The following is a 14,669-nucleotide window of genomic DNA, read 5'->3' as shown; positions in this document are numbered from 1 at the left end:
TCTTTCCATCCCCTTCCCCTTCCAAGTTCTCCCACCAGTCTTACTGTCTCTGACTACATTCTATCTTTGTCCCGCCCACTCACCTGACATCAGTCTGACCCGAAACATCGCCCATTCCTTCACTCCAGAGATGCTGCATCACCCGCTGAGTTGCTCCAACATTTTGTGTCTACCCCAGTTCCGTGAGCTTGGTAACTAGCTTTTTATTTTTTATTTTTTAAACAAAAATTTATTTGATTATTAAAAAAAACAATATTTACAATAAAACAACAGAAGCCACCACCATAATAAAGACACGCAAATATACTAAATAAACTACTATACAACTATGTTACAATCCTAGTCAAGGATGCATTTAACCCCCCGCGGTGCCCAGCGGTCCCGAAAATCCCCCAGGGCGCACGTGGGCAGCGTGTGGTCCCTCTCTAGAACCACCCGGGCACGGACATAACCCCGGAAAAGGGGCAGGCAGCGGCTCGGGCTGATAACCAGCTTGGAGGGGATGATGATATTGAATGCTGAGCTGTAGTCTATAAACAACAGCCTGACATGTTTTTATTGTCCAAGTGGTCCAGTGCAGAGTGGAAAGCCAGTAAGATCGCATCCTCCATTGACCTGTTGTGATGGTCGGCAAACTGTAGGGGGTCGAGGTTCTTGTTGAGGTGGGAGTTGATATCCACCATAACCAATCTCTCAAAGCACTTCATCACCACAGACGTTAGTGCCACTGGTCGATAGGTGTTGAGGCACATCTCCTTACTCTTCTTGGGCACCGGTATTATTGATGCCCTCTTAAAGCAGGTGGGAACCTCAGACCTCAGTTGTGAGAGGTTGAAAATGTCCGCAAAAGCCCCAGCCAGTTGGTCTGCACAGGTTTTGAGAACTCTACCGGGTATACCATCAGGATTCACACCCCTGAAGGATCTTCTGACGTTGGCCTTTGTTACTGTGACTGTAATACCATCAGGGCTCGAGAAGGCACATCAGTGTTCTCCCTATCAAAGCATGCGTAGAACGCATTGAGCTCCTCAGGGCGTGATGCTTCGCTGTCGCTTGAGCTGCCTCCTGCATTCGCCTTGTAGGAGGTGATGGCATTCAAGCCCTGCCACAGTTGTCGAAAGGGAGTGAGATTACAAAATATTAGGCAAGGTGACCTAAAACATGAAACCATCAGTTATTATGCAAGTAAGGTAGTAGTAGTTGATTAGGAAGCTAAAGGAATATGAGCCTATATTGCAAGTGTATCAAAGTAGGAAAAATCTAAAGCTAATTGAGACTGCGCCTGGAGTATTTGTGGAAAGTTTAAGACTCTATATGTGAGAAAGGATGTGCATGCATTGCAGGCATTTCAGAAAAGGTTCACTTGATGATTACAGAGATAAAGAGGCTGACATGGATGAAGGGGTTTGGAGAGTGAAGTCAGTGGGAAAGTGATGTCAGTGGGAAAGTGATGTCAAGACCAAGACTGGATTATCCATGATCTTATTGAAAGATGGAGCAAAGTCAAAGAGCTGATTGGAGGAAGTAGTAACCAAGGCTCGAGGTGATGTTGAGAAGACAAATGGTGGAATCTGATAAGGAAGGAGAAAACTGGCACCAGAGGGAAGGATGATGGGTAGAAGGGAATGGGGAGCGGGGGGTGGGGACATAATGGGTGTTGAGACGATGGAGGAAAGGTGTGTAGGCTCTTGGAGTGTAGGCTGCCCAAGTGGAATATTAAGTGCTGTTCTAGTTTATGTGTGGTCTAGCTCTGGCTGTGGAGGCGGAGGACATACAGGTTGATATGGTAACAAGAGGAATTGAAATAGCTCGCAATCTCATAGTTGTTAGTACACTAGTCATCTTTAGTTGCAGATGTAATAATAATTTGATCCTACAAACAATTAAGATCATTCTGCAGACAGATAGATTGAAAACAGCAGCTATACTTTCCTGGCATGTAATTAGTCCTAATTTTACAGAGTATGTGATGTGCTGAAAGACATTAGGTACTGAACATTTTAAATGATTTGACGAAGTTGACTGCTACATTAGTTGTTATTTTATAAATGGGCACATATATTTCTTAATTGGTGGTCTTTCTCAGGGGATTGTTTTTCTGGAAATAAGACCGCATACACAGTGTGGAGAGCTATGGTGTTAATCTGCCTGTGGCTGTGCTATACTTTATCTTGGAAAGTTTGATGTGGAGAAGTGTTACATTTTCAGTCCTAATAACCTAATATCAATAAGCACAAAAACAATAAACAACATTTTCAAACTTTTTTAAAATTAATAGCCAATTAATGAAGAGCCAGTTAAATAAAAAGATTAATGTTTCCTCATTAAATGTTGTTCTTATTTTATTGGGCTTTTATGAATTTGGCTGTAAGAATTCAGTGCAAGTAAACATTGTTTTGGCCTTTTCCTAAAGTGAATAGAGGTTTCCACAGGAACTAACTTCATGTTTGTGGACTCTTCTTCCAAGTGATGCAATCCATCTTTTTTTCCCTTTGTGTGGAACTTCAAAGCAGATTACATAACGATTATCTCATATGATTCTGGAATAAACATCTGCTTCCAGGCAAGTTAATGAAATAATGTATAGCCAAAGTTAGGCCTATCAAAGGCTATCAAGAAAAAAAAGCAAATTAAACTGAATACTTCTTAAATAAAATCCAATAGATAAGCTGGACCCTTTACAGGATAGAAGTAGAATTTAGTTTGAAATAACGACAAAGTGCTGGAAATACTCTGAAATGTGTGTGCAGTGAAAAATGGTTAATGTTTCAAGTGTATTATGTTTCGTCAGAATTTTCTCTCAATTTCAGCTCCTGCAATGTCTAGCTTTTGATAAAACTTGTTTCTGTGTTATGATGAAGACACCAAATTCAAAGCATCAATCTTCCTCATCTTCACTTGCCCGGTTGATAACAATGGTTTATTTTTCTTGCTGACACGTAGACAAAACGTGACTCAAATACCATCTTTCATTGGTTGTTGTAAAAGGCAGCTATTGGTTGTCTCAAAATCAAAGCGCTGTTCTGATGTGCGCGGTGATACTACCTAAGTTTTATAAAGCTCTAGCAGGGTTCTATAGCAATGCAAGAGCCAAGGAAAGCTCACAGGTAATTAAAATATGTCTCCTTGATAAGTTCCTGTTACAATAAATAAATCATGAGATGGTGAAATCCAAACAACTCCAGTATTATCATTTTGAAATAAAATATTAAAACATTTTTGGGTAACAATCAAATTTATTCAGATCGCTTTAACATAAATGTTCAAGATAAAATCCACAGAACAGACAGATTAATTCAAGAACATGTATACATATAGCCCTTCCTGAGATTTTTGTCTGATGCCTGTCCTGAATTTGGCATTCACTTCCTCTTCAAAATGTCACAAATGTAATTAAGGAACAATGGTTAAAACAAAAGCCTGGTGAATAATCAACAGTTTGATACGTCCAATATGGAAACAGCACTTGGACCAAAAAATAAATAAACAATCAGAATTGTATTCATTTATCTAAGGTCAGTTACAAAATTAACAAATGGTGAACATTTTCCTTTTGTGAAGATTGTTTATGATTCCAAAGAATGGGCAAGATTTACTGGAAGGATACTTAACCATAAGGTAAACTGATTATATTGTTAATTTTCCAGAAAAAGAGATTTTGCAAACTTGATCGAGAAATTGTTTACTTAATTTTCTACAGCTGTTGTTTAAAATTGTACCCATTAACAAAAGGAAATATTGCAACAAATTTTGAATAATAAAACATTTTTGTAAAATAAAGTTTTTAATTAAATAAGTGTCAAAGTAGCACATGATATAAATTTAAATAATGGACTGATCTTAAGGCAGACCATGCTATAATCTTCCAAAAGGAATGCATTTCTAACATACTATTTTTCTCTACTGGAATGTAGCAATAATTTTGTGTTATACATTTTAATTGAGCAGTTTATCGCAGGGTGACATATGTACGCAGTTTTAGGTACTGAGAAAACAGACCGGATCATACATTCAACACCATATACCATACAAAGAGTTATTTTCCTCACTAATACAGATCAGTTTCATCATATTACTTGCAGTTTTCTGTACCTACATTGTTCAAATTAATTTAAAAAATAGAAAAAAGGTTGCTTTTTCAAGATTTTCCACAAACATCACACCATTACACAGGCATTTTATTATCCAAACCATTAATCAGAAATCGCTTAAAACTAATATAATATTTTGCAATAAGAATGGTAAACAATACCACTTAAATTTACAATCAACAAACAGGAATGTTTTAAGAAAACTAAATGTGTAATTTATCAAACAAGTGCATAAAGTCCTCAATATATTATATTTTTAAAGCGTGCAGCTATTTATCTTCAGAATCTTTCATCAATCTCAGTATTTATAGATAGTGAAGAGTAAGTAAATTACAGTGAGAGGGCATTTTTATAATATCCTTCATGCAAAGTTGATTTAGTCTGCCACAGAAGCAAGCCTGTTTTTCAATTTTCTTCTTTCTGACTTAAGTCTCTATATTGCTATTGTGGTTATTCTCTACCAGTCTTTCTCCAAAATTTCAGTTCCTTTCATCTCACTATAATCTAAAATTCTGAGCGAAACATTCTGAGCACACTTCTCGTGTGTTCCACTGGAAACCTACAAAACTGCTGAGCTACGAAAGCTACGAGCGGCCCAAGGAAGATTTCACCATGTTCTGCTGCAGTACCTGCACATTTTAATCTCAGGATCCAAGTACATCTTGGCTTTGTGTCTCTTACTCATTGTGAATTATTCCATACTATCTTCATCCCTTCATTTACTTCACTTGCTTATGCCCTCTTATTTTACACATGCCTACTTACCAATCTCTTTTGCCTTTTTGTCACTTCTCTATTTGGTAAAGTATCACACAGTATCATTATTGAATTGCTTCCTCTACTCATGTTTCTCCCAGTTCTTATTTTTTTCTTGATTATTCTTTTGTTTGCTTTCCGGCTTGAACTTTTACAGTATCCACAGTTTCCATGAGGGGAGAATGAAGTGGCAAAGGTGAAAATACCAAACAGCTGAATAAGAGACTTAATCGTCACCTTTTTCTGAAGAGGAACCCAAAAGAGGATGCAGCATGCGACTGGAAAATAGCCCCAGAGTTGTGATGGAAGGAACTGCAGATGCTGGTTTACACCGAAGATAGACCCAAAATGGTGGAGTAACTCAGCAGGACAGGCAGTATCTCTGGATAGAAGGAATGGGTGATATTTCAGGTTGAGACCCTTCTTCAGACCGAGGCTCAGTCTGGAGAAGGGCCTCGACCCGAAATGTCAGCCATTCCTTCTTTCCAGAGATGCTGCCGTCCCGCTGAGTTACTCCACCATTTTGGGTCTATGTCCAGAGTTGTGAGGATGGGGTGAGGGTTGTAGCAAAAATTGAAAGTAGCACAAGTGAATGATGTAATCCTAAGGGAGAAAATGTGAACACATTTGAGACTCTCCATTGAGGAATGATTTGTTGCAGTGGACATCCTGCTGCATATTTCAAGGCAAATTTTATTTTTCTATTTTGTCACCAATGGCAGAGCTTCATGCCGTAAGAAGATATTGGGACCAGTGCCCAACATATCTGCAAAAGAGGTAGATTCAAAGGAGATTATAAAGGTGAGTTTGAGAGAGAGATGGGAAGCTTTAGACCGTGAACCCAAGAGTTTCATGCTTTGGCAGATGATGGCATACTTGTTGAGGGCCAACCAATAAAAACTGGGGATGCAAAAAGATGCAGGAACTGTCAGAGATAGAGGTTTGAGGGGCAGAAGAAGATTGCAAAATAGGTTTCAGGCCTATTGTATTTGAATGAATTTGAACCCAAGATTAACGAAACACTGCCAAATAAGGAGCCAGTGAAGATCCAGGGTCCGAACAAGGGTGACAGGAGAATGGGACTGCACAAGATACTCTCCCACCACAGTGCGTGCACATTTTACCCATCTCCTGACCCCCAGTCACCCTGCTTCTTTCCTCTACTTTGTACACTCACCTCCCATCACCACCTTTCCCCCTATATCTACCCTCTTTTTCCTTCCACTCATCTCCCCTCCCTCTAACTTTACATTTGACTCCTCTGCTCCACCTACCTGACACCCCTTTAACTCCTTTTCACTCTTAGTCTTTGTCATTTATTCCACTCGTCTGCCAATTAGCTATGGTTTTACCTGTATCCACATATCACTTGCCAGGCTTTGTGGGAGAAACTAGTTTTAGTCTCTTCCTTCGGGGGAATGCGACCCACTTTTCCCACTTCGGGGAAAAGTGGGTTACTGGTGAATTATTATAAAAATGTACCTTCCAAATGTAACCTTTGTAACAAATACTATAAATTACTTTAAGTATTTTGCTTCAAGGTGAGATAGATTTTTAAATAGTGGAATAAAGGTGACTTCTAGTCTAGTTTGTAATAAAAGATATATTATATTATTATTATTATGTATGATTATTATGAAGTGGCTAATTGAAGAGTCTAGATAAATTACTGCACATACAAAAAAAGCTTAAAATATTGTATATAAATGGAAATAAAGTCTAACAGATCAGATAAGGTTATGATATAGTACTCTAAACACAAAATACTGCCCAGCAATACATGCTACCATACGTACTGTATAATAATAATAATAATAATAATAATATATTATAGACATTTATTAAATTTATTAAGGATCTGAGACTTAGATATTGGTACCTAGAAAACAATGTTATAATTCAATGAGTACATAGTTATGTGTGATATATAATGAAGGCTGTAGAATTTTAAACTGCAGAAATGTATTATATATTGGTTGGCCATTGTTAAAAAAAAAGTTGTTAACAACACTAAATTAACAGTAAAGAGGAATTGTAAATCTGAGCATTACACTGAAAAATGAACAGTAGGAATTAATTTGCAACCTTTTGCTTTTGGTGCTTTTTTTTTGCAGCTAATAAATCATGAACGTCAATGCTGCTACATGGAAATACTCTGAAGTGTAATGTCTGTAAATAGGTGACCAATACAATATCATTTTGCATACATCAAGGACCAACAAATGGAGAGCTGAATTGCCCATTGAACAGGTTTTGGTGATTTTGTTTCAACAGCGTTATTTATCTGGATTATGGAAGAACTCCCTCTTGCCTTGCAAATGTATCATAGATACAGCACGGAGAGTTAGAACAGCCACACAGAGCCTTGATTTACCATTTTATCCAGAGAATAGCACCTTGATTCTCAGCAGTGAACTGGACTGGCGATTCAACTTATGCTTTCAAGAATGGCACTTATGTCCCTAGGTACAGAAGCCAAACTGAAACGGACTTGTAACTATTATTTTATTTTACCATGCCAATACAGCTCTACTCTGACAATTACCTCTTTATCCTGCTTATCTTCATGATAAATACACATATTTTGAATTACTGTTTCCCTAAACCTTTAGTTGTGTGTAATTTTAAGAACTACCAATAAGAATACAAAAGCCATCAATAAACATCAAATTCCGAAACAGTACCGATGCTCAAATTTATCTTCTTTATCACTGAGCTAAATTCTGTGATCACTACACATCCTTTTTAAAAGCAAGGCGAATATTTACTTTTTGAAATGTGTTGTGATTTAAAATTAATCCTGCCTGAAGTAAAAGTTAATAACTGGAAATAAAATATTAAAAAAAGCTACTGGGTTGCACAAAAATGAAGGTAACTGGGATTTATGATTGAAAAGTGCAGGACTTTGATGAGCAAGATCCATCATACACAACTCCTGATGCTTCTTTGATGCATATCACATCTCTTATCGGAAAGCCAGAGGAGAAAAATAAGCTATTTGTGGGAGTGGGGTGTAAAATGGCTTGCAATGTTCATGTTTAATCTTAAAGATTGTACCCAAAGAAGTTCTGGGAGTTAACTGGACTTCCACATAGAAATTAAATAAAACAAGCTGTGAACCAACTCACGCGCACAATTGCAAATGATAAGCACAAATCCGTGTAATATATATGAAGTGATATGTGTTCACCAAAATACACATGCTTCCTCAAAAAGTTAAATCAATATCAAATAATTCATGTCTCCATATAAATGATAACTAGCGCTAGGTACGACAAATAATCCAATAATGCATAATTTAATTTTAAAGGAAAGTTCATGATCAGAGAGACCAGTTCTGATCAAGGCGCAGGTAGTAAACAGCTTTAGAAAGGTTCCTAACCCAGGCAACTTAAGTGTAATAAATATTTACATTAAGTTTTAAATATAAAACAACCAAACCATTGAAATCAAACTGGTTGCAAAACCAAATCAATATGCGAGTAAACAAAAAAAAAAGACTGGATTGCAGGGCACTTGCTGGGTATCATAAATAACCTTGAATTAAAATGTGCCCTGAAAGGAGAGATCTGGAATGTCATTAATTTTGTTTATTCCCCACCTATTTCAGATTTTTTTTGTTGGAAGATTATTCAAATCAAATTAATAACAGAATCATGAGGAATCCAATTATATTTTCGTTTTGTTTAGAGATAGAGCATGAAAACATTAAATGCATGATTAACATCAAAATAATTTCACCACATAGGTGAATTGTACATGGAATTGTTTGGAGCAATTTCCTCATGGACACAATTTCATCCAGAAGTGATCGCAAGTGTGACCAACCCCAGATAGAGTTCCCTTTTTGCATGTACAATTTATACATGTACAACTGGTGCTAATGGGTCCAATTTGTAGGCTATAGGTTCTTTTTGCCAACAAAAACAAAATTTACAGTCCTTAAAACAAAGAAAAATTATAGACTGAGTTAAATAAAATATGAGTTGTCTCCTATGGCTGTTGCAAAAGGCAATTTCTGTGCAGATATTTTTTGGTGGTTGAAACAATTACAACATACATCAATATAATATGTATTTGTTCAGTTAATGGCTTGTATGAGCACATAAAAATGTATCAATTAATACAATCTGTACTATGAAGGAGCAGGAAATTTGGAATGTTACCAGTTACATAATGATTGCTTGTACCGACACACATTTTTTTTTTACAATGTCTTCAATATATTGCATATTAAATATGTATGTGCTTTTACTTCATTTGTAACAAAGGCAGTTTGGCTTAAAAACAAAAGAAAATATAGATTACATTAAAAAAGAGTGCAACTGAGTATAATAAAGATCATTTCCACATTTGCATTCATGATGAATAGCAATGCTATCATGTTTATTAGACTATCTGGTGTCACTGTCTCATCTTTCATCCAGTAAAGTTAACGGATAGAAAATGAGGCAGGCCAGCCGCATTGTCTTGTATAATTATCACAATTTTTATTTCCTGTGTGTGTGTTGCTTCCTGGATGTACAAATGTGGAAAAGTAGCTTTTACAGTGTGCACTCAGACAACTTGTATTAGGTTTATAGATTTAATGTTTTCTTCATAGTTGTATTACATGGCCTATTCAATCTACTGGAAATAAAATCCACTCTTTTTAAAGAAAAATAAAATAAAGAATTCTAGAATTTGTACAGTTTCAGTTGAAGATAATGTCTTGAGTATTTGGTGGACTTGATAAATAAAAGCTACAATTATTATGAAATTATAATAGATCTTGATTCTTTAAACAGACACAGATCTTCCCTACGTTAATTTTTGATTTCTTAGATCTTACAGTTTTCTTTTTTCTTGAAGTAAAACTCCAGAGATGACAATTTTAATTTTATGGACCTATCGAATGGTTAAATATAAAATTTACATTAAAAAAGATTATAATTTAACAGTGACCACGCATGCTCCAGCTCTTCCAAGGCACAATGATGCAACCTGTTAAAAAAAAACAAAGTACTTTATCTCACTGATAGTAGATAAATGCATGGAAAATAAAATTTGTCAATAACTTTGTCAATTTTAAGTGCTATTTTCTTAAATCCTCTTAAATTGCAGAATTGATTTAAGCATTTCACTTCAGAATTATTCTTGCATAAACAGAATACCACGACCAAATGGAGAATTATTTGCTTTGAATATATTGTACAATGAGAGTTGCCCCACAACCAATAAGGCATTACTCAAACATATAAGTAATCCAGGAGAAATATTTAAAACTGTCCTAAATATGTGTCCTCAAGTTGGAGGACATAATAGAAAGGATTCAGACAATGTGGTTATAAGTAAAAAAATAGTACAGGTTGACATATAATTACTCCTACCTGCATCCACTCATTAGTTTGAGGATCGTAAGCTTCCACGGTGTTTAGATATGACTGTCCATCATATCCTCCAACTGCATAGAGCCGATCACCGAGTAAACAAACACCAACTGCATCTCTGCTTATGCTCATTGGAGCCACTGCTGTCCAAGTGTCTGTTTTTGGATCATATCTACAAGCAAACATAGCCTAATTAGATCCAAATATTTGGAACAATTCAGTGACATATTTGCATTCACAGACTATATTCATATCGGTCCACAAATGTTTGAACTACAATGTAAAAATTCATTTATTTAGTTAAGGGCATGAAATTAGACCCATTTTTATAACCATTTGCTTTGACAATCACGTGCACGATTCCTCTCCACCCCTCCAAAAATGTGCCAAGACTGGCCCCCAATTTGACTGATTTCAGAAAATTAAGATGAATTGCTTTAGAACATGACCAATAAGAATGGTTATTGCAAAATCGTGGAGCTTTCAATTTCTATTCAAGCATGAAAGCTTAAAAAACAAGATCTTTACATTGCAAAACATACATAAGAATGCAGTATTTTTGTACACTAGATAACAGATTTGAATTTCTTATCTTTGCAGCAATTAGTATTTTGTTTATGGACCCATTTAGCAACTGCAAGTATGAATTTCATTGTCATATTTCACAGGGTGGTCAAAAAGACTTATGGCACATCAGTCAGAGTATCGCGTATAGAATTTGGGAGGTCATAGTGCAGTTATTTATGACATTGGTTAGGCCACATTTAGAGTATTGTGTTCAGTTTTGGTCATCATGGTTTTGGAAAGATGCTGTCAAGCTGGAAAGAGTGCAGAGAAGATTTATGAGGATATTGCTCGGACTCTATGCCCTGAGCTATAGGGAGAGGTTGAACAGGCTATGACTTTGTTTAGTTTATTGCCACCTGTACTGAGGTACAGTGAAAAGCTTTTGTTGTGTGCTAACCAGTCTTTAACCGGACTTTATTCCTTGGAGCGCAGGAGGATGATGTGCGATCTTAGAGATGTGTACAAGATCAGGAGAGGAATAAAGTTGGGGAATCGAGAACCTAGGTTCAAGGTGAGGGAGGAAAAGATTTAATAGGAACTTGAGAACGATAATATTTTTTTTACACACCAAAGGTGGCAGATGCATGGAATAAGCTGCAGGAGGAGGTAGTTGAGCCGGATGCTATCGCAACATTTAAGAAACATTTAGACAAGAACACGGATAAGATAAGTTTAGAGGGATATGGGCCAAACACAGGCAGGAGGGACTAGTGTAGATGGGGCATGTTGGTTGGCATGAGCAAGTTGGGTCAAAGGGCCTGTTTCCACCCTGTATGTACTAATAATGGAACAATTAAACCCTCTTGACTCTTCAAGATACAGAAATGATTCCTTGACTTCTGACATTTCAAAGATAATAATATGCTAGACTTTTTAGAAATTAAAATTCTAATATTGGTCAAAGATATTCTCCTAACTCCATTTTTCCTTGACAGGAAAGCAAAGGCTAAAGTACGGTTCAACATTTGAATGTTAGCAGCTTTGCAGCAGAGCAACAGTGACATTTTCTGGCTGGGGAACAGAGAGCATTGCATTGTTTTGAGGTAGAGGGTGCTCACATAACAAAATATATTCACAAAAAGCTGGAGTAACTCAGCGGCACAGGCTGCATCTCTGGAGAGAAGGAATGGGTGACGTTCGGGTCTAGACCCTTCATCAGACCGGTTAGGGATAAGGCAAGATATGGAGAGATAAAGAACAATGAATAAAAGATATGCAAAAAAAGTTACGATGATAAAGGAAACAGGCCATTGTTATATTCGTTGGTTTTAAGCAAAACAAAATTGTGCCAGTGTGGAAACAAAAAAATAATAATGATTACAAAAGATACTATACAAGTGGGAAGTTTAAAAAAAACATGACGTGTAAATTTCATCCTGGTGTTTGATGGGTTCATTGGACGACTCAAGAAGTAGATGAGGCCAGTTACACATTGACCTCGGCTTCATAGACGCACCAGTTCAGATTTGATGTGGCAGTTAATTCATAATTTAATTACTAAGTACACGATTTGGAGTTGTAAATAAGAAGCCTTATCTACAAAGTACTAATATTTATTTCAAAATGCAATGATTGTAACAAGATTTGCACAAAAATGAAATGCCTTTTTAATTTTCTCTCCACAGTTCAGAGTGAATCAAATCAAGATTCTCAACAAGGGAAAAGACTGTTCTTTCCCAGTCAGATATTCTTTAAGTGTAGAATGTCCCATTTTTATAGAGTGCTACAGAGCTTGCTCTCTTGTCAAATGAGCATTTAATTTGTCACTATCTTAAATTAAAAGTCACAGAATCATATGCCAGAGGCGGTGATAATTTAACCTGACAGTCTGTATTGGATTTCCAAAAGAACGATACGTGGTCTACTTTTCTGCTCTTTCCTTATCCGCTTGTAAATATTTCATTTTTAATTATAAATCTAGATTATTAATGTAGTCAGCTGACCTATCTGACCAAACACATGTGACTTGGATTCATACTGTGACGAATAGGCCACATCATTATTTTCTCTCTTAAATCATACAAGACTGGAAATTTGCCTTTAAAGTTTCAAATACACTTCCGTACTTCAGAATTAAATCAAAGTCAGGGGTATGGAGCAATAATTGGCTTTCGATGACAATGCTATTTATACAAGAATTTGCTATTGCATAGTTTGACAGGTGCTCAGATTGGAGGTCAGATGCCTCCTAATTTTCCAACCATGAATTTTAATGATCGGAAAATTTAAAATGCTGAAAATCAGCCAGATAATCTATGCGTCAAATTCTCTGATTCATGGTCCTGTAATATACACCTTAATTGAGTCTTCTGAATCTTACCATTATCTTGGAGAAATCATTTCTAGTGGCAAAGTCTGATTAATAATAATATTGAAAAATACATTCAGCCCTGTTGTATGTATTCTCTACAAAATTATCTTCAAGCCTATGAGTGCACCTGCTGTTTACGGCCTACCTATATTGTATTGTATTGTATTGTATTCAAATTTATTGTCATTGTCTCAGTTAGAGACAACGACCAATCATAACTTACTCTTTCAATTAAAATCCTAAAACTCAGTGGAAGATTTTGTTTGACTTTTGCAATATAATAAAATACATTTACATAGATTGACTTCACACACCATGCCAAGAAAAGGTAGCAGTCAACTAGAGCACTTTTTCCAACACATAATTAAAATAATTCCTTCCAGGCTTAATCATAACTTACTCTTTCAATTAAAATCCTAAAACTCAGTGGAAGATTTTGTTTGACTTTTGCAATATAATAAAATAATACTGAAGTAAATAGCAATGTTAAGCTCTGCGTGTATGTATTGAAAAATGCAAATTATTATGAACCATGTAGATAAATAGATCAAAATCTTATTTAAGAGACTACAAATAAATTACGCTTTTTAAAGACCATATTTAGTAAATCGAGGGTTTAAAATCAAGTTTTGTAGGTTAACCAAAAAATAATATCAACAACATTTACTGTAAATCTCCAGAAATTAGGATCCAGAAATAAATCAAAGTTTACTTAATAAATAACTAAACCAATAGTAAACAAATAAATAAGGCCTTAAAAAATAATCCATAAATAAATAATGCTTAACGTTAAATTTGAATACAGGAAACATGACTTAAACACATTTGAAAATGGATGGACAGAGGATGAACAGCTGGATATATTTTTCAAAATAAGACAAGGTTACACTCACATTCGACAAGGTTCAACATGGTAGGTAGGCTGTTCTGGAAGGTTAGATCGCATGGGATTCAAGGAGACACATGACTGTGCTGCCAGATTCAGGGACAATAAGATCATAAAATTCGCGGATGACACAACAGTGGTGGGACTCATCAGCAGAGACGACGAATCAATGTACAGGGAGGAAGTAAAACAACTAGTGGACTGGTGCGGCAAAAATAATCTAGAATTAAATGTCGACAAAACGAAGGAGATGGTTGTCGACTTCAGGAGGGCGCAGCCAAAGCATACACCCCTCAACATCAGTGGCACCACAGTGGAGAGAGTGGAGAGCATAAAGTTCCTCGGTGTGCAAATTACAGACAGCCTCACCTGGTCCAGGAACACCACTGGGACCGTCAAACGGGCCCATCAGCGACTGCACTTCCTGAGGAAACTAAAACAGGCCTCACTCCCCACCAACATCCTCAGGACTTTCTACAGAGGTACGGTGGAGTCTGTACTCACGTACTGCATAAATACGTGGTACTCCACCTGCAACTGCTCGGACAGGAAGGCTCTGCAGAGGGTAGTGAGGGGAGCAGAGAGGATCATTGGCGTCTCCCTACCCTCGGTACAAGAACTGTTCCAGAGCCGCTGTCTGGAAAAAGCTCAGAGAATTGCTAAGGACAAACTGTACCCCCTCCACATAC

At 36.5% G+C, this 14,669-nt stretch overlaps 1 protein-coding gene across 7 annotated transcripts in view; it reads right to left on the bottom strand.

The window, feature by feature from the left end:
- Positions 1-6,913: 6,913 nt before the first annotated feature.
- Positions 6,914-14,669, bottom strand: part of klhl5 (kelch like family member 5) — a 123,162-nt gene continuing 115,406 nt past the window's right edge. For all 7 annotated transcript variants that reach the window (XM_033027059.1, XM_033027041.1, XM_033027069.1 and 4 more), the window contains 2 exons: positions 10,217-10,388; positions 6,914-9,830 (listed from right to left, as the gene is read on the bottom strand). In XM_033027059.1, the coding sequence (XP_032882950.1) occupies positions 9,774-9,830; positions 10,217-10,388 (229 nt within the window). In that variant the 3' untranslated portion in view covers positions 6,914-9,773. The remainder of the gene's footprint in view (positions 9,831-10,216; positions 10,389-14,669) is intronic.

This window comes from Amblyraja radiata, chromosome 1 (genome assembly GCF_010909765.2).
Source record: "Amblyraja radiata isolate CabotCenter1 chromosome 1, sAmbRad1.1.pri, whole genome shotgun sequence".
NCBI lineage: Eukaryota > Metazoa > Chordata > Chondrichthyes > Rajiformes > Rajidae > Amblyraja > Amblyraja radiata.
Note: the sequence above shows the minus strand (reverse complement) of the source record. Positions and strands in the feature narration are given on the sequence as shown.